At 45.0% G+C, this 19,539-nt stretch overlaps 1 protein-coding gene and 1 long non-coding RNA gene across 2 annotated transcripts in view; one reads left to right on the top strand and one right to left on the bottom strand.

Annotated features, from left to right (window-relative positions):
* Positions 1-14,743, bottom strand: part of LOC141063504 (ADP-dependent glucokinase-like) — a 31,164-nt gene extending 16,421 nt beyond the window's left edge. Inside the window, exon 1 of the mRNA XM_073557584.1 lies at positions 14,136-14,743. Within this exon, the coding sequence (XP_073413685.1) occupies positions 14,136-14,319 (184 nt within the window). The 5' untranslated portion in view covers positions 14,320-14,743. The remainder of the gene's footprint in view (positions 1-14,135) is intronic.
* A 1,114-nt stretch (positions 14,744-15,857) lies between these two features.
* Positions 15,858-17,890, top strand: LOC141063503 (uncharacterized). Its single transcript, XR_012224889.1, has 2 exons — positions 15,858-16,788; positions 16,923-17,890. It is a non-coding gene; the product is annotated as an uncharacterized lncRNA (long non-coding RNA).
* The last annotated feature ends 1,649 nt before the right edge of the window (positions 17,891-19,539 follow it).

The following is a 19,539-nucleotide window of genomic DNA, read 5'->3' as shown; positions in this document are numbered from 1 at the left end:
GAACAGGCGGAGTGTGATTGGACATCTGGAATTTCTGAGTGGATATAAGGCAGCCAACCCCCTGCAGGGCTGTTGGTGATCCTTTCTGCTCTGAGCTCTGGCATCCAGTTTAGTTCTTGTCTACTAAAAGCTAAGTTTTTGCCCTGCTATTATTCCATGAGATTTTATCTGGTTTCCTTAGTATTTGTATTCAGCCAGTCCTGAATACATTTTTGTCTCTGATTTTCCCTATCAGACGGTTGGGACATTTTTGGTAGGGTTTTTTGCGGATTGCAGCTAGCATCTTTTCTGTCCTGTCCTATCTAGTTAGTTGGGCCCCATCGTTTGCTCAGCCTGTCTTTCTGTCTGTGTTTGTGTTTTCATCTGTATTTCACCGACAATACTTGTTGGGGGCTGTCTATTGCTTTGGGGCAGTTTAGATTTCCCCTTTCCTTCTTTAGGCTTATGTAGTTCTCCGGCTGTGACGAGGGGTCTAGGGCACCGTAGGAACCCCCCACGGCTACTGTTAGTTGTGGTGTATAGGATCAGGGGTCTGCAATCCGATAGCTACCAACCTCTCTGGTTTTCTGGACTTAGCTTGTATTTTTGTTTTTTCCTCCTCCGGTGACTCATTCATAACAATCTCCGCTGACTCCTTCATACATCGGCTGAGTTGCTACCATTTTCTATATGAGAAAGCCACTGACAGACTTCTGGCAGCAGCTCATCTCCTAGAGAAAATAAACGCATCAGCCATTGGAAAGCCAACGTGCAAGATCCTTCTCTTCCCCAATATACATTAGACTGTTGGCCGATCCTTCCGACTTTAGTCTAATATTTATGGAGCCCTCAAAGTCTCTAAAATAAAAACACTCATCAAGTACTCACTCTCCCTGGGTCCAACGAGAGTTGTCTGCCGCTTCTCCAGACTGTGTTTTAGCTACTGCGGTGACGTCATGTCAACAGTACGCATCATCGCTGTAGCTAATCACTGAGCTCAGTGGCTGTGGCACTATCTTGTTAGAAAGCACACGATAGCACCCTATGAGCTCTGATTATGGGAGTACTGGGACTTCAAATGGAAATGAAGTGATGCTGAGAAATGCACCAAGCTCCATAAGTAAGAAGTGACGATATGGCGTACGGATACTGGCTCAGTGACAATGGACTATTGGTACTTATAGAATTCTCATCCTCCAATTTTGTAACAAAAGGTTTTCTGGGTCCAAAAGACATCTGTCCTTGAGAGCTTTCTGACTGTACTGCAAGTCACATACAGTAACATTGGCGACTGTGAGAAACCACACTTGATCTTACCATGCCTTGAGAAAAGCTGCATGTTGGAGTTTCAGTTGTCATTGTATAAGACCCACGGGGAGGATCAGGCAAATCGTCTGTTCTAATCCTATACCAGCAAGTGCAGGCGCAGTGTTCCTAAAGTACGCCTAACTCACCGGTATGGTGAGACCAGCTGACCACCTAATGTCCTAATGTGTATGGTGGCATCACAGGACAGAAGTGTCATTCTAATGGGATAATGGTGCATTACCCAGCACTGAGGCTACTAATCGTACTACCCTGTCCTGATATACAATGAAGAGGAGCAGCACTTGCCTAAGAGTAAAGCCTTCACACAACATGCCATTCATAAACAAAAAAAAAACAAAAATGGAAAGTACCAAAAAGTACTTAGTAAAGGATAACATGTTTAAAGGACACAAGAAGAAAAATCATTTGACAATGAACTGTTCTTCTTCAACCCAGGAATTTCTCCTCCCACCGCCTGGGTCCAGATATTTGGACCTTTGATCTCTCCCTTGTCATGATGGTCACTTGCTTGACTACATTTGTTTGTCCAACGACTTGCTGTTCATATATTTAGTATTTTCAGCCTTTTTTTAACCCCACTTCAAGTTTTGGAAAATGTTTGGTGGAAAGAAAAAGTGCAAGTCACTTCTCGAGCAAGCAAAACAGAAGCCGCGGAGACACCATCACGTGTTTCTCAAAGCAAGCAATGACCAGTCAGGTCTTTGCCCGGGAAGGAACAACCACGGGAAGGGCAGTCTCCAATCAAGGAAACCACCTATGCCAAAACATGGTATCCATCCACATACAGCTGTTTCGGGGTATTGCCCCTCATCAGTGTGGAGTAGGAAACTGGCTGGTAGGAGCAATGCCTAGTAAAAAGACTATGAAAAGGAGGATGAATGAACTCATGGAGATCAACATCTGACACTGCGGAGACACTAGAATCACTGCGTTGAGAAACACGTGATGGTGTCTCCGCAGTGTCGGATGTTGATCTCCATGAGTTCATTCATCCTCCTTTTCATACACTTCTCGAACAAGATCTGGATGCGAATCTCTGCAAAGGTTATGTTCACACATTAAAATATACAAGTAATATCTTCAAGGGACAAACAAGCACGCACATATAACCATACAAAAGCTAAAGTCTAAGGGCCCCGTCACACACAGCGACTCACCAGCGATCCCGACAACGATAGCAACTTGTCAGGATCGCTGGTGAGTCGCTACATGATCGCTGGTGAGCTGTCAAACAGACAGCTTCACCAGCGATCAGCACCAGCAACGCCGAGCGCGCGGCGTCGCTGTGTACGTTAGATACCAGCGCGCTGATGCAGGGAGCTGGTAAGTGGTAACTAAGGTACACATCGGGTTTCTAAGCAGCGCGCGTCACTTAGAAACCCGATTTGTACCTTGGTTACCAGCTCCCTGCATCAGCGCGCTGGTAACTAGGGTACACAGAGGGTTTCTAAGCACAGCACGCTGCTTAGAAGCCCTGCGTTTATCATAGTTACCAGCTGATTGCTGGTCTCCCGCCTGTCACACGCAGCGATGCGTGCTGGCCAGCGGGAGATCAACGATCAAATAAATGTCCAGGGCTTTCCAACAACGATCAGCGGTACCGGCAGGGGGGCCGGTCGCCGATCGCTGTCACACACAGCAATCTCGCTGGTGAGATCGCTGTTGCGTCACAAAACTTGTGACTCAGCACTGATCTTGCTAGCGAGATCGCTATGTGTGACGGGGGCTTAAGAATAGATTTCTAAGTAATATCTTACCTTCTCTGATATACTTTAGCTTTCCTTCTCCCCCCACTAGAGAGTTGGCCTATGTCTAGTATAGGATCCTCTAGGAGTATCTGATATAATTAGGGATTTATAGGGAGACTGAGGGTTCAGCTGCCGTTGAGCAGGGGCACCAAAAATCTTGTTATCTAGGGTGCCAACCTCCGCTGCTAGGTAGAGTTACCATAATATCTTGGGGATTCATAGGCTATATGTGCTATTGCCTGGAAAAGTATACCACATAAATATTCTATTTAATACCCCCATCTCCTTGTATGGCACCAGTGATACATCCCTGAATATCCGCTGCAGATTTGGTTACCAATACCCAATGAATCCATATGTTACTTGAGTTAATGTTTTCACCTTACTTCAGTTACTTAGCAATATTTGTGGATAAAACCGCAATGAAAATGAACATAAGGCCGGGTGCCAACGATATGGAAGGAGCAGAGCTTTGTACGCAGCCCATGTTCGCTGCATCCAAAGCGCTGCCATCTATTGAACACAGGTGAATCCGCAGGTGTGCACCGAACCGTGCGGATTTACTGTGTCCAATACATTGTATGGGTGAAACTTCTCAAGTGTCTCCACAAGAGAAATCGACATGCTGCAGTCTAGAGAGACGTGCCGCTTGTTTGTCTCCGCGGGTGATCCGAGGGCATCTGTAGACGCACAGTAGGCATGGGACTTCTTGAAATCCCATCCACTATGCTGTAACATCTGGACGCTGCTGGTTGGATGCTGCATAAATACACAGCGTCAAACCCGCAGCAACTCCGGATTGTGTGCACGTACCCTTGGGGTACGTGCACATGACATTTTTTTCAAGCGGATTCAGCTGTGGAAACGAATTGAAAAATATCAAAATAAGACTGAACATACGCATTTGTATGTAAAAACGACTTGATCTTCATATGTTCAGTCTTTTTAATGTCTTTTAACCACTTCAGGTTTCTAAACAAAACAAACGGTTAAAAGAATTGTCCATTCTTGGATTTTTTTCCCCGCAATGTGTGGCTGGGATTTAGAAAAACCCATTTACTTATATTGTCCTGTAAATTGCTGTGGATAGCTGGTGTGGAATTCGCAACTTTGAAACTTGGCCTTAGGGGTCTGTGCACACAATGTCTTATAGAAGCAGGTGTATATGCATAATTTTTGAAGCAGAGGTTGCTTTATGAAAATGCTGGTGTTTTTTTTTTTTCTGAAGCGTGTTCTTTGTTGTGTTTTTGACCATTTTTACGGAGTCTTTTTTTTTTCGTCAATCTTATATGTAAACTAGGGGTAATTTCCAAGCAAAAGCAGTTTGACAAATAGTCAAGTGACTTGTTTTAGTTGCGTCATGGCGTTCTATGCCTGAAGAAAGTTAGGCATAAAGGTTAAAAGAAGTTACAAAAGACAGGACATATGCACATCAAGTTATTTTGACATTGCTGCGCATATCTTTATTAGCTGAGACATATACTGCACACTTTTTCCAGGCAGGATCCAAAGTGGAATCCACCTGAAAAAGGCACCTTGTGCACATGCTTTATGGGTGTGTTCACACTGGGGGGTATTAGGTGAGTTTTTAGAGCAAAAAAGCTCCAAAAACCATGAGGAGTTTAAAAAAAAAAAAAAAAAAAAAATTTGAATGGAGAATTGGCAAGTTTCTGCTCTAAAAATTCAGTGAAATAAAAACACCCTTTGGTTTCAACAAGTTCGATCAGTGTATGGTCTGTATGTACATTTTTAGGGTATGTGCACACCGTTGTGTATTTGGCTGTGGATTTTTCCGAGCGGATTTTGCTGAATCTGCAGGTAAAATGACCGGCGTTTTACCTGTGGATTTAGTGCAGATTTTGTGCGAATTTTCTGCAGATTTTGTGCAGATTTGGCCTGCGTTTTTACACCTGCGGATTCCTATAATGGAAGAGGTGTAAATCGCTGCGGATTCCACACAAAGAATTGACATGCTGCGGAAAATAAACCGCAGCAAATGTGCGTGGAATTTTCCGCAGCATGTGCACAGCGAATTTGATTTTCCATAGGTTTACATGGTACTGTACACCGCATGGAAAACTGCTGCGGATCCGCAGGGCCAAATCCGCAACGTGTGCACATACCCTTACCATCAGTGTGTCAAAAGGGACACATGAATGACAAACAGTACCATTTTTCACGTACGTGTTTCAACGCAGACATGTGAATGAGGCCTTAAAGCTCGCACATTAACCCCTTCCTGACATGAGACGTACTATCCCGTCCATGGGACCCGGGCCCATGGACGGGATAGTACGTCTACCGCGATCAGCGGCGCCCACGTGGTGAGCGCCGCTGATAGCGGCCGGGTGTCAGCTGATTATTACAGCTGACACCCGGCACTATGTGTCAGGGGCGGTCACGGACCGCCCCCGACACGTTAACCCCTTGCACACCGCGACCAAACACGATCGCGGTGTACCGGGAGTTAAAGGGAAGCATCGGCAGGGAGGGGGCTCCTTTCCTCCAGGCCCCCGAATCCAAGATGGCGACGGGGGCCTTCGGGGGCCTGCAGGAAGCTGGCTTCCTCAGTGCCTGCAAAGCGCAGGCAAGAGGAAGTCTTCTTCAATGCCTGTGACAGATTGCTGATCTGTCACAGTGATCTGTGATGTGACAGATCAGCGATCTCTCACAGGACAGTGATGTCCCACCTGGGACTATGTAATAAAGTTAAAAAAAAATTAAAAAAAGTGTAAAAATAATTTAAAAAAAAAAGCCAAATAAATTAGAAAAAAAAAAAAAAAAAATATTCCCCAATAAATTCATTTTTTGAAAATAAAAAAACCCCAAAACAATAAAAGTACACATATTAGGTATCGCCGCGTCCGTAACGACCCGCCCTATAAAACTGTCCCATTAGTTAACCCCTTTAGGGAACCCCTTAAAAAATAAAAATAAAAAACGAAGCAAAAAATAATGATTTATTATCATACCGCCAAACAAAGTGTAATAACGCGCGATCAAAAAGACGCATATAAATATCCATGGTACCGCTGAAAACGTCATCTTGTCCCGCAAAAAACGAGCCGCCACACAGCATCATCAGCGAAAAAATAAAAAAGTTATAGCTCGCAGAATAAAGCGATGCAAAAATAATTATTTTTTATATAAAATAGTTTTCATTGCATAAAACCGACAAAACATAAAAAAACGACCTAAGGTATCACTGTAACCGTACTGACCCGAAGAATAAAACCGCTTTATCAATTTTACCGCACGCGGAACAGTGTAAACGCACCCCCCCAAAAGAAATTCATGAAACGCTGGTTTTTGTTCATTCTGTGTCCCAAAAATCGGAATAAAAAGCGATCAAAAAATGTCACGTGCCCGAAAATGATACCAATAAAAACGTCAACTCGTCCCGCAAAAAATAAGACCTCACATGACTCGGTGGGTCAAAATACGGAAAAATTATAGCTCTCAATATGTGGTGATGCAAAAACTATTTTTACAATAAAAAGCGTCTTTTAGCGTGCGACAGCTGCCAAAAATAAAAACCGCCATAAATAGTAAATCAAACCCCCCCGTTATCACCCCCTTAGTTAGGGAAAAATAATAAAATTAAAAAAATGTATTTATTTCCATTTTTCCATTAGGGTTAGGGTTAGGGCTAGGGTTAGGTCTAGGGTTAGGTCTGAGATTAGGGTTAGGGGTGTGTTGGGGTTCGGGTTGGAGTTAGAATTGGGGGTTTCCACTGTTTGGGCACATCAGGGGCTCTCCAAATGCAACATTGCGTCTGATCTCAATTCCAGCCAATTCTGAGTTGAAAAAGTCATATGGTGCTCCTTCCCTTCCAAGCTCTGCCATGCGCCCAAACAGTGTTTTACCCCCACATGTAGGGTATCAGCCTACTCAGGACAAATTGCAAAACAATTTTTGGGGTCCAATTTCTCCTGTTACCCTTAGGAAAATAAATTGGGGGCAAAAATATCATTTTTGTGGAAAAAAATGATTTTTTAATTTTCACGTCCGAGCGTTATAAACTTCTGTGAAGCACTTGGGGGTTCAAAGTGCTCACCACACATCTAGATAAGTTCCGTGGGGGTTCTAGTGTCCAAAATGGGGTCACTTGTGGGGAGTTTCAATAGTTTAGGTACATCAGGGGCTCTCCAAACGCACATGACACCCGCAGACCATTCCATCAAAGTCTGCATTCCAAAATGGCACTGCTTCCCTTCCGAGCCCCGACGTGTGTCCATACAGTAGTTTTTCCCACATATGGGGTGTCAGCATACTCATGACAAATTGGACAACAACTTTTGGGGTCCAATTTCTCCTGTTACCCTTGGGAAAATGAAAAAATTGGGGACTAATTGACCATGTTTGTGGAAAAAAATACGATTTTTTTATTTTCATGCCCTGGCATTATAAACTTCTGTGAAGCCCTTGGGGGTTCAAAGTGCTCACCTCACATCTAGATAAGTTCCTTAGGGGGTCTAGTTTTCAAAATGGGGTCATTTGTGGGGGGTTTCCCCTGTTTTGGTACATCAGGGGCTCTCCAAAGGCAACATGACACCCGCAGACCATTCCATCAATGTCTGCATTCCAAAACGTCACTACTTCCCTTCCGAGCCCCGACGTGTGCCCATACAGTAGTTTTCTCCCACATATGGGGTATCAGCTTACTCAGGACAAATTGGACAACAACTTTTGGGGTCTAATTTCTCCTGTTACCCTTGGGAAAATAAAAAAAAATGGTGAATAAAAGATTATGTTTGTGGAAAAAATACGAATTTTTTATTTTCACACCCAGGCGTTAAAAACTACTGTGAAGCACTGGGGGGTTCAAAGTGCTCACCACACATCTAGATAAGTTCCTTGGGGGGTCTAGTTTACAAAATGGTGTCATTTGTGGGGGGTTTCCACTGTTTTGGTACATCAGTGGTTTTCCAATCGCGACATGGTGTCCGATCTCAATTCCAGCCAAAAACGACAAATGGCGCTGCTTCCCTTCCGAGCTCTGCCATGCGCCCAAATAGTGGTTTACCCCCACATGTGGGGTATCAGCGTACTCAGGACAAATTGCACAATAACTTTTAGGGTGCTGTTACCCTTGGAAAAATAAGAATTGAGGGTGAAAAGATCATTTTTGTGGAAAAAATATGATTTTTTAATTGTACGTTATAAACTTCTGTAAAGCCCTTGTGGGTTCAAAGTTCTCACCACATATCTAGATAAGTTCCTTGGGGGGTCTAGTTTCCAAAATGGGGTCACTTGTAGGGGGTTTCCACTGTTTAGGTACATCAGGGACTCTCCAAACGTGACATGGCGTCCGATCTGAATTCCAGCCAATTTTGCATTGAAAAAGTCAAACGGCGCTCCTTCCATTCTGAGCTCTGCCATGCGCCGAAACAGTCGTTCCCCCCCACAAATCAGGTATCAGCGTACTCAGGACAAATTGCACAATAACTTTTGCAGTCCAATTTCTCCTGTTACCCTTGGTAAAATAAAAAAAATTGAACCTGAAGTATTTTTTTTGTGAAAAAAAGTTAGATGTTCATTTTTTTTAAATATTCAAAAAAATTCCTGTGACGCACCTAAAGGGTTAATAAACTTCTTGAATGTGGTTTTGAGCACCTTAAGGGGTGCAGTTTTTAGAATGGTGTCACTTTTGGGTATTTTCTATCCTATAGACCCCTCAAAGTGGCTTCAAATGTGATGTGGTCCTAAAAATAAAATGGTGTTGTAAAAATGAGAAATCGCTGGTCAACTTTTAACCCTTATAACTTCCTAACAAAAAAAATTTTGGTTCCAAAATTGTGCTGATGTAAAGTAAACATGTGGGAAATGTTAGTTATCAAGTTTTTTGTGTGCCGTATCTCTGTGATTTAAGGGCATAAAAATTCAAAGTTGGAAAATTGCGAAATTTTCAAAATTTTTGCCAAATTTCCGTTTTTTTCACAAATAAACGCAAGTTATTTGAATGAAATTTTACGACTAACATGAAGTACAATATGTCACGAGAAAACAATGTCAGAATCACCGGGATCCATGGAAGCGTTCCAGAGTTATGACCTCATAAAGGTACAGTGGTCAGAATTGTAAAAATTGGCCCGGTCATGAACGTGCAAACCACCCTTGGGGGTGAAGGGGTTAAAGGATGTCCCATCTATTAAGTGAATAGCATCTGTGAAAATTCCCATCTGCCTTAAAACTGTCAGCATAAGGCTAAGTGCCCACGTTACAGAAATGCTGCGGAAATGACCGCAGCATTTCCGCAACTCCCTGCCACGGGTAAAACGCATGAGGAATTCGCATGCGCTTTCCCGCAAAACACAAGCGTTTTAAGCTTGCAGAATGCTTGCGCTTTTCCAGTGATTTGAAGCATCGCTTGGAAAAGTGATTGACAGGTTGCTCACACTTGTCAAGCATAGTGCTTGACAAGTGTGACAACTTTTTACTATTGATGCTGAAGCATCAGTAGTAAAAGATAGCATGTTAAAAATAATTAAAAATTTTTTTAAAAATATGGTTATTCTCACCTTCTGACGGCCCCCGATCTCCTCCGTTCCCAGGGATGCTTTGCGCAAAGGACCTTTGGATCAGGTGATTCGCGCAATGCATCCCTGGGAACGGAAGATGCTGGCGGCGTGGCTGAGAGGTGGGAAGGCTCCGGGGGCCACCAGAAGGTAAGTATATCCCTATTTTTTTAATTTTATTTTTTACAGGGATATGGTACCCAGGGCATGGAGGAGAGTCTCCTCTCCTCCAGACCCTGGGTACCATCTGCACATGAAGCGCTCACTTTACGCATGGTGGGCATAGCCACATGCGTAAAGTGAGTGTTTCAATGCAATCCTATGGCGGCGGAATCGTAGCGATTCCGCACAAAGAATGAACATGCTGCGGATTTTATCGCTATGAGATTCCGCAACGGTAAAATCTGCAGCATGGACACAGCAACTGCAGAATCCCATAGGATTACATGGGGATGCATTTTTTAAGCATTTCTGCTGCGGGAAAAACGCGGCAGAAACGCTTAAAAAACGCAACGTGGGCACGCAGCCTAAGGGCTCGTACTCACATACGAGAAACTCGAACGAGTCTCGCACATCAATACCCGGCACTCGGATCGGAGTGTTCAGCTGCATAGAAATACATGCAGCCGCATGCTCTGCTCCCGAGTGTCGGCGGCAGTGCCGGGTATTGATGTGCGAGACTCATCCGAGTTTCTCGCATGCGAGTATGAGCCCTAAGACTTCATTCACATATCTGTGTGAAACCTGTGTGCTGCCCAATATTTATTTATTTTTTGGACAGCACATGAACCCATTGAGCACGGTGGCTCAGTGGTTAGCACTGCAGCCTTGCAGCGCTGGAGTCCTGGGTTCAAATCCCATCAAGGACAACATCTGCAAGGAGATTGTATGTTCTCCCCGTGTTTGCGTGGGTTTCCTCCCACATTCCAAAGACATACTGATAGGGAATTTAGATTGTGAGCCCCAATGGGGACAGTGATGATAATATGTGCAAACTGTAAAGCGATGCGGAATGTGTTAGTGCTATATAAAAATAAAGATTGTTATTATCTATTCAGACATCTGTGAAAATGAGGGATCCGAGAATGAGATTCATGAGTCTCTGATTTTGGGGATCAAAGTAGTACATACTAATTGGTTTTGTGTCCCATCTGTTACGATTTGATGTGATGCATGAGTGCAGCCTAAGGCTGTGTGCACACGCTGCGGATTTTGCAGCGGATTTGGCTGCTGCGGACCCGCAGCAGTTTTTGCTGCGGTGTACAGTACCATGATTCCCTATGGGAATCAAAAACCGCAGTGCAGACGGTGCGGAATTTTCCGCGCGGATTATCTGCGGTTTTCAATCCGCAGAAGGAATTGACATGTCAATTCTTTCTGCGGATTCTGCTGCGGTTTGCCATCTCCTCCATTGAGGAGATGAAAAATCGCAGGGCAAAACCGCAGAGCAATCCGCAGGTAAAACCGCAGGTCTTTTGACCTGCGGTTTCACCTGCGGATTTTACAAAATCCGCGCGGATGAATCCGCACCACAATCCGCAGCGTGTGCACACAGCCTAAGACCTTATTCAGACGCTTATTCCCCCCCCCCCCCCCCAGAAAAAGGACAATTTCATCAGCGAGTTTCAGCAGAGTGTCATCAGCTTGGTCCAAGTATCATCGGGTTCTCTTGGAAGAGATAAAAAAAAAAAAAATCTACAGCTTCTCCCATCAGTCCATGAAAAATGGAAAGCACTTAGGCGGCATTGGAGTGCATTCTGATTTTTTCCCAGACCTGTAGAATTGCTGATTAATCCAATATTTGATTTGTCAGATCAAAATCAGACATGCCTCCGTGATTTTGTGCAGACTACTAGGGCCGAGAGAAAAAGAATAAATCGGAAATGTGAACAGCATCAAAGACTATCATAGATATAAGTTCTATCTGTGAAAATCATAGCTACTGTAGATCTCATCCGTGAAAAATGGGTGTCTGAATAAGGCTAGGGCCAGTTTCACTTACCACAGGTGTCCCAGGGCTGTTACGTTCGGGTCAAGAGACAAGCGACCAGCCCAAAAAGCGTAGTTACATGTTTTGAGAAACACGGACAAGTGAATACAGCCTTAGGCTACATGGTGACTGATTGTAGAACAAAAGGGATCACCTTGCAACACTGCACCTTATAATTGTTCCTGTGGTCATGTTGCAGCACGCGCCACAACACACTTCTTACCAGAAATCCAAACTTGCTGGATCTTTGATTGATCTTTGCTATAATAGACCACAATGTAATTTGCTTATGACTACTGTGACTACTCTGTGATTTAGTTGTTAGTAGTGATGAGCGAGCGTGCTCGGATAAGAGGTTAATCGTGCATTTTGGCGTGCTCGAATACAATGCTCGAGTCGCCGTGACTGTTCGACAGCCGCAAGACATGCAAGGATTGCCTGACAGCCACGGCGACCGGAGTATATCTTACGAGCACGCTGTAACGACTCGATTGAGTCACGAGCACACTCACTTAGACTTTAGGTTTTACGGCCAAAGTTGCCGTGCAGCCCCAGCCTAAAACAGGCTTCCATCAACTTGTGTCACAGAAAAATAGTAATGATTGCACAAAAAAAAAAAAAAGGGGGGGGGGGGGGGACAAAAAGCGCAATAGGGTCTTATCCACGTTACAGAGGACAGTAAATCTTGAAATATGCTCACCTGGTTAGGATGAGATAAAGGCGTGTAGGTAGCGGCTGCTGCAGATCCACAGGTCTTCAATGACCAGAAGAAATGATAAATCCAAAGGGAATTCGTAGTTATATTCTGCGCTGCCGCTAAGACAAATTCCAGGAGAATGCTGTATGATTACAGTGGTTTTATTCTACGCGTTTCAGGGGTCTCATGCCCCCTTCATCAGGAAAACCACACAGTACATACAGGTATCACAGACTTAAATAGTTAAGGGAGGACGCTGGATTTCAAAAAAATGAGCGCCAACAAGTCAGATGATGCAGTGTCAAAGTTCAATGACACCACATGGTTAACAATTCAAATGAGATATATTACAAAAATGTGAGTACCGTATATACTCGAATATAAGTCGAGATTTTCAGCCCAAAAAATTGGAGCTTCTTGTGGGGGCAGCATATGGGGGAACAATCTATGGAGCTTCTTCTGGGGGCAGCATATGGAGGAATAATCTGGAGCTTCTTCTGGGGTCAGCATATGGGGAACAATCTATGTAGCTTCTTATGGGGCAGCATATGGGGGAACAATCTATGGAGCTTCTTCTGAGGACACCATATGGGGGAATAATCTATGGAGCATTTCCCACCCTAGACTTATACTCAAGTCAATAAGTTCTCCCAGTTTTTTGTGGCAAAATTAGGGGGGTCGACTTATACTCGGATCGACTTATACTCGAGTATATATGGTAGTATAAAAGATTGTTGATTAAACTTACATTTCCAGAAAAGTCAGGTTTATGATTTTAACCTCCTCCCATGTGTTGCTGCACCTGATTTTCTTTTATAATACATCTCTAAACCCACTCCCTTTTCTTTGTAACATAAAAAAAAATTTTATATTTATCAAATTATCATAATTTTTTTTATTGTTAAAGAATTAAAATCATGTTTTTATTTGACCTTTATTATAAAGATTGCAATGTTGTTCTTGAGAAAAAGTAGTTTGCAGACTCCACATGGTAGTCCATTTGTAAGGCATCCACCTATGAACAGGAATATCCCCTTCTTTTCCAGGTTCTTGTCCATCTGAGTAGATATTCGTTCCTTCTGATTTTCTTTTTCCCTGTTAAAATCATAAACCTGACTTTTCTGGAAATGTAAGTTTAATCAACAATCTTTTATACTACTCACATTTTTGTAATATATCTCATTTGAATTGTTAACTATGTGATGTCATTGAACTTTGACACTACATCATCTGACTTGTTGGCGCTCATTTTTTTGAAATCCAGCGTCCTCTCTAAACTATTTATGTCTGTGATACCTGTATGTATTTGTGGTATTTCCTGATGAAGGGGGCACGAGACCCCTGAAACGCGTAGAATAAAACCACTGCAATCATACCGCATTCTCCTGGAATTTGTCTTAGCGGCAGCGCAGAATACAGCTACGAAATCCCTTTGGATTTAACAGAAAAATAGTACACATTTCAGGCAATTGCTATTTATTCATTTCTCTGAAATACCCATCTGCATTCATCACCAATTAGCTTCCACAGAGGAACCGAGCCTGGCGTCTTGGAGAACTGCATGAATAGCAATTGCCCATCACAAGCCCTGGTCACAGACCATAAACACCACATTTACCCCAATAAATGGAAGAAATCTCCACTCACCTTTGCCTACCGTAACGCAATCTCTTTGCGAAACGCAATTTTTAAGAACCCCTGCGCCATACGCTCCCATCGGTCACCATCAATCGTTTCCATCCCATCGGTCGCCATCATACGTTCCCATCGGTCACCGCCGTAAGCTCCCATTAGTCACCGCCATGCTCTGTACATAGCGCCAGTCATATATACCCAATTATATATATATATATATCTAGCACCGCTGTACTCACCGATCGCTATACGAGGAGGGCGCTCCGCATCCAAACCAACTTTCTGTTCAGCCTGAAGTAGCGATGAGAGCACCGTGTCCAGCCGGTCCTGCAGGGTATCCTTCTCCACATGGCGGAACCAGTAAGCAAGCAGCAAGGCAAGAAGTGACAGGAGGGGGATACACAGGTGCTTGGGGGCAGCCATGAGGGAATCCTGCAGAGCTGAGTCAGCACATATACTCCTCCTGTCAGGTTGCTCTGCTGCTGCACCGCACTAACTTCCAATGCTGCGGTGTAATTATGTACGTACAGGAGACATGACAGCCCCGGACTACAGGCAGCGCCTCCTGCTGGATGCAGCGCGCATTACTAGCACAGAAGCCCCCTATTAGCGCGATGCATCCCCGCAGAGCTGGGAGATGCACCTTCCATCCAGTCACCACAGCTGCTCCTGGCCCGGGCCTCTTCCTCTGAGGTAGGAGGGGCCGCCGGGACACACACACGGAAGCGACACCCGGATACACCCGGCAGGGAGGGGCAGGCTCTGCAGGGCTGAGGAGGCCGGTGTGCTGTCCTCCCTGCCTCCTGGCATAACCTCCCCCTCCAACATGTGTGAAGGAGGCGTAGCCAACAGTGGGAGATAGAACAACGCCACCCACATTCATCCTTGCACTCAGCTGCTGCAGCACCTCTTAAAGGAGCCATGCACCTACAGTTGGCCTTTTAGGAATGTAGATATGATAGACAGGCACGAAAGTAATGTGCCCACGTTGCAGGAATTGTCCTCAGCATGCCGCAACTCCCTGCCGAGGGTAAAACGCATGCGGAATTAGCATGCGTTTTCCCGCAAAACACAAGCGTTTTTAGCATCGCTTGGAATGTGATTGACAGGTTGGTCACACACAAGCATAGCGCTTGACAACTGTGACCAACTTTTTACTATTGAGGCTGCCTATGCGGCATCAATAGTAAAAGATAGAATGTTAAAAATACTAAAAGAAATAGGGATATACTCACCTTCTGGCAGTCCCCCCGATCTCAGCGGCGATCCCGGTCCTCATCGACGCTGGCGGCAACTTCCGTTCCCAGGGATGCATTGCGCGAATGACCTCTGATTATGTAGCATCTCGCGAGACCGCGACGTCATCAGATGTCATTTGCACAATGCATCCCTGGGAACGGAAGTTACCGCCAGCATCGATGAGGACGGGAAGGACTCCGGGGGCTGACAGAGGGTAAGTATATCCCTATTTTTATTTTAATTCTATTTTTTACAGGAATATGGTATGGTCTCCTCTCCAGACCCTGGGTACCATCCGCTCATGAAGCGCTCACTTCACGCATGGTGAGCATAGCCACATGCGTAAAGTGAGCGTTTCAATGCAATCTTATGGCGGCAGAATCGCCGCGATTCCACAGAATTAATGGCCATGCTGCGGATTTTACCGCTATGCGATTCCGTAGCCTGAAAATCCGCAGCATGGGCACAGCAACTGCGGAATCCCATAGGATTGCATGGGAATGCGTTTTTTAAGCGTTTCCACAGCGGCAAAGACACGTGGGCATACAGCCTAAAGGCCCTTTTACATTTAGCGATGCACCAGCGATCCGACGAGCGATCCGACCCGGTCAGGATCACTGGTGCATCGCTAAATGATCGCTAGTGAGCTTTCATACAGAAAGATCTCACAGCGATGCAGCAGCGACGCAGCACACGATACTTACCATTCACACACAGCGATCCTGGCGTCCTCCCGCCCGCCTCCACGCGTCGCTGGACGTCACAGCAGGAAGTCTCAGCAGGAAGCGCCCGACGAGAAATGGAGCCGGACATTCTCGCGCGATCAGCGATGAGCAGCGGGGGAGCCGGTCGTTGGTAAGTATCACACATAGCGATATCGCTAGCAATATCGCTATAACGTCACAAAACCAGTGACGTTTTAGCGATATTGCTAGCAATATTGCTTAGTGTAAAACCCCCTTAAGACGATGCTGTGCACTTTTCAATTGAAGAGCCTTACAGTCACTGCAAAGTGGCTGATATCAAAGAACACTAGTCTGTTATGCTGGCAGGGGGATACATTTTCTTATGCTAGATTCACATTTGCAGTTGAGTCCGCAGTGTATTTTCGGCAACCACCAATGCATAAAAAAACGCATGACGTAAAAAAAAGGTGCGTTTGTATGCGTTTTTGCATGCGTTTGCGTTTTTCGGCGCATGCGTTCCATAGGGAAAAAATTTTCAAGAATTTCCTTGACACAATGGGCGTCTCATGGGATTTCTGTATATAGACCCTTGTACAGATGAAATCCTCAGATTTTGCTCCTGTATCCAGCGTCAAGATCACATTGAGAGTTTCTATCGGAATCTTGATTTGGATATTAACTTGTTTCTTGCCTTTGCCTGTGAGCAAGAATGGAAAAGACAAAGACGGAGAAGATGGCGTCGGCGCTTTTGGCAACACCCAATTGTTGAACTCCAGGAGAGCAGTGGAGCCCACCACTCCTTATTCAGTGACCTCTGTGAAAACCCGGATAAATATTTTGCGTACACGAGGATGTCTGAAGAGAGCTTCCGGGATTTGCTGGGTCGTGTACAAGGAGCCATCTGCAGGCAGGACACCCAGCTCCGTAGAGCGGTTCCTGCTGAGGAACGTCTGCTGGTGACACCAAGGTACGTAATATTTAAAAATAAACGCCTGTCATAATTATTATTGTTCTGGAATGAACTTTTTCCTTTTTTTGTTTTTCAAAACCCCAGTCATAAATATTATTGTTCTGAATAGTTTTTTTTTCTCTCTCTGGCAGATTCCTGGCTACCGGAGAGAGCCATTTTGCAGTTCTGGATTGGCGTTTCCACCTTTTTTGGGATTGTTGCAGACACCTGCCGAGCTTTGTGGGACGTTCTGCGTGAGGAATTTATCCCCCTACCCACCACGGAAATCTGGCAGGAAACTGCACAAAAATACGTGGAACTTTGTAATTTCCCCACCTATTTGGGAGCAGTGGATGGAAAATATATTCGTATTACCAAACCGGCTCTAAGTGGATCCGAATACTTTAATTATAAAAAATATTTTTCCATAGTGCTCATGGCCATTGCAGCTGCGGACTGTAGGTTTGTCGCCATGGACATTGGATCTTTTGGCCGTGGTAATGACTCGCAGACATTTAAAAACTCGGACATGGGCCGACAGTTGTATGGGAATAATTTTAATTTCCCCCTGCCACAACCTTTTCCCAACACTGAAGGCCCGCCAATGCCATTTGTTGTGGTTTGGAATGAGGCCTTTCAGATGTGTGGAAAACTACTGAAACCATACTCCAGTCGGGACTGGAACCACACAAAGAGGATTTTTAATTACCGACTGACCAGGGCACGAAGAACTGTTGAATGCGCCTTTGGTATGCTTGTCTCGAAATGGTGCATTTTAGGGACAGCAATTAATCTCAAAATTGAGACAGTCGATGAGGTAGTCAATGCGTGTGTGGTTCTCCACAACTACATAATGGCCAAAGAGCGATCAAACTTCGAACTTGATGAACCTGTTTGTAACCCATTGCCAGATTACCATCATCACCCTCTGAGGACAACAAGAGAAGTTGCCCAAATGAGGGATACATTTGCAGCCTACTTTGTTTCTGATATTGGACGTCTGGCATGGCAAGATGAAATGGTTTACTAAAATGTTCTTATAATTTCATGTAATGTTATGGACCTGGAATGTTAAAATGTACCTTTAATGTTTGCTGACAATAACAAAACTCTAGTGAAACACCTGTCCACTCCCAGTCTCATGCAGATTGGGTTATGTATGTCACCCATGCTTTACACTACTCCTGTTCTCTCTGTCAGTGCTGTGGTAGGTGACTTCTCATTAGCTCCATTGTCTTTTCAGTCTGCATTAATCTATAGTCCAATAGAAAAATGCACACTGAAGAGATGATGGAGCTAATCCACTTCATATCTTTACTCACCTGCCCGTGTGTCAGAACTAGTGCACTCAGGATGCAGAAAACCCAGCATCCTGAGTGCACTAGTGCTGACACCTGGGCAGGTGAGCATTGCTGATCCCTGACCCTTTGTTCTGTATTAATTTTTTTTTGGAGGATTTTCAGTCCTCTTTGTGTTTCTGCCACCTAATAGCTCCATGACAGACACAAGAAGCAAAGCTGCAGTGTAAATCAAAGAAAGAAAAGGAGCAGATTATGTGTAATGGAGCTATGAGGTGGCAAAAACACAACATGTGTTGACGGCACACAGTGTGTGTTGCCAGCGACAAAAGAGACAAAGAACAAGCAGTGATGGGGGAAATACAACACAATTTTATTTAAAAAAAAATAAATAAATTACTTCTTACAAAATAATGAGGGGGAAATGTTATGGACCTGGGGGGTGTGGAGATGGGAGGATTGGCTAGGGGTGGACAATGAAGGGGTTCCAGGGGAAGGGCCAACAAAATGTGTGGGGTCTGGCAGGTCAAGGATGGAAGTAGACACGTTAGGAGTGGAAACATGGGACGGGAGAGACACATTGGAAGGGAGAGACAAATTGGACCACACAGACACATTGGGAGGTGAGGGTGGTGGATGTAGCACGACAGATAATTTTTCACGCCTCATTTCCCGTCTGTTCTTGTGCTTTCCATGAGTTGGTTGCTGGCTTCTTCGTCTCCTTGGAAGGGTGGGAGTGGTGGGTTCCATAACCGGCATGGTGGTGGCGGTGGACGACCGTGTACTTTCCAAACCCATCATGGTGGTGGACGGCCGTGTTGTTTCCGTTACCGGCATGATGGTGGCGGTGGACGGCCGTGCAGGGGCAGGACTCGGCGTGGTGGTGGAGTGGCTTTCAACAGCACCCGGCATGGTGGTGGTGCTGTAATGGTGTGCGGCAGGACTGGGCATGGTGGTGGCTGTACACTGGTATGCAGCAGAACTTTGTATTGAGGTAAAGCGTGTAAGTGGTGACACAGTTGGAATTGCCACGTATGGCTGCTGGTAGTACCGAGTCTGCTGCATAGCCTGAACGTAAGCAGCTTTGCAGGCCTGCATCACATTCAACTGGATATCAGGCATAAGGTGTTCCCACATGCCCCGCTCGATCGCAGAAAAAAAAAAAATGGTGTGCCAGTCTCTAGAGGTTGGCTTCCAGATGGTCCATGCGTTGGTTGACAGCCTGGAAAAGTGTGTCAATATGGGCCAAACCACTTTCCAGTCTATCTCCCACCGCCTTCAGGCTATTCTGGAAGACCAAGCTCAAGTGAAGAAACTCGGGCATGGAGTATCCTGTCTGAGGCCTTCTGCCGCTGGCGGGAAGACCCAACAAAAAAAAAAAAAAAAAAGGCAGAGGCCTGGGACATGGGAACACCGGATGGACTAGCTGCCTGTTCACCAGCCTGTGATGCTGGCCCACTTGCTGCATCGC

Source organism: Dendrobates tinctorius, unplaced genomic scaffold, assembly GCF_039654945.1.
Source record: "Dendrobates tinctorius isolate UK_male_01 unplaced genomic scaffold, ASM3965494v1 ptg000250l, whole genome shotgun sequence".
Classification (NCBI taxonomy): Eukaryota; Metazoa; Chordata; class Amphibia; order Anura; family Dendrobatidae; genus Dendrobates; species Dendrobates tinctorius.
The sequence above is the reverse complement of the archived record's forward strand: the minus strand, read 5'-3'. Positions and strand labels throughout refer to the sequence as shown.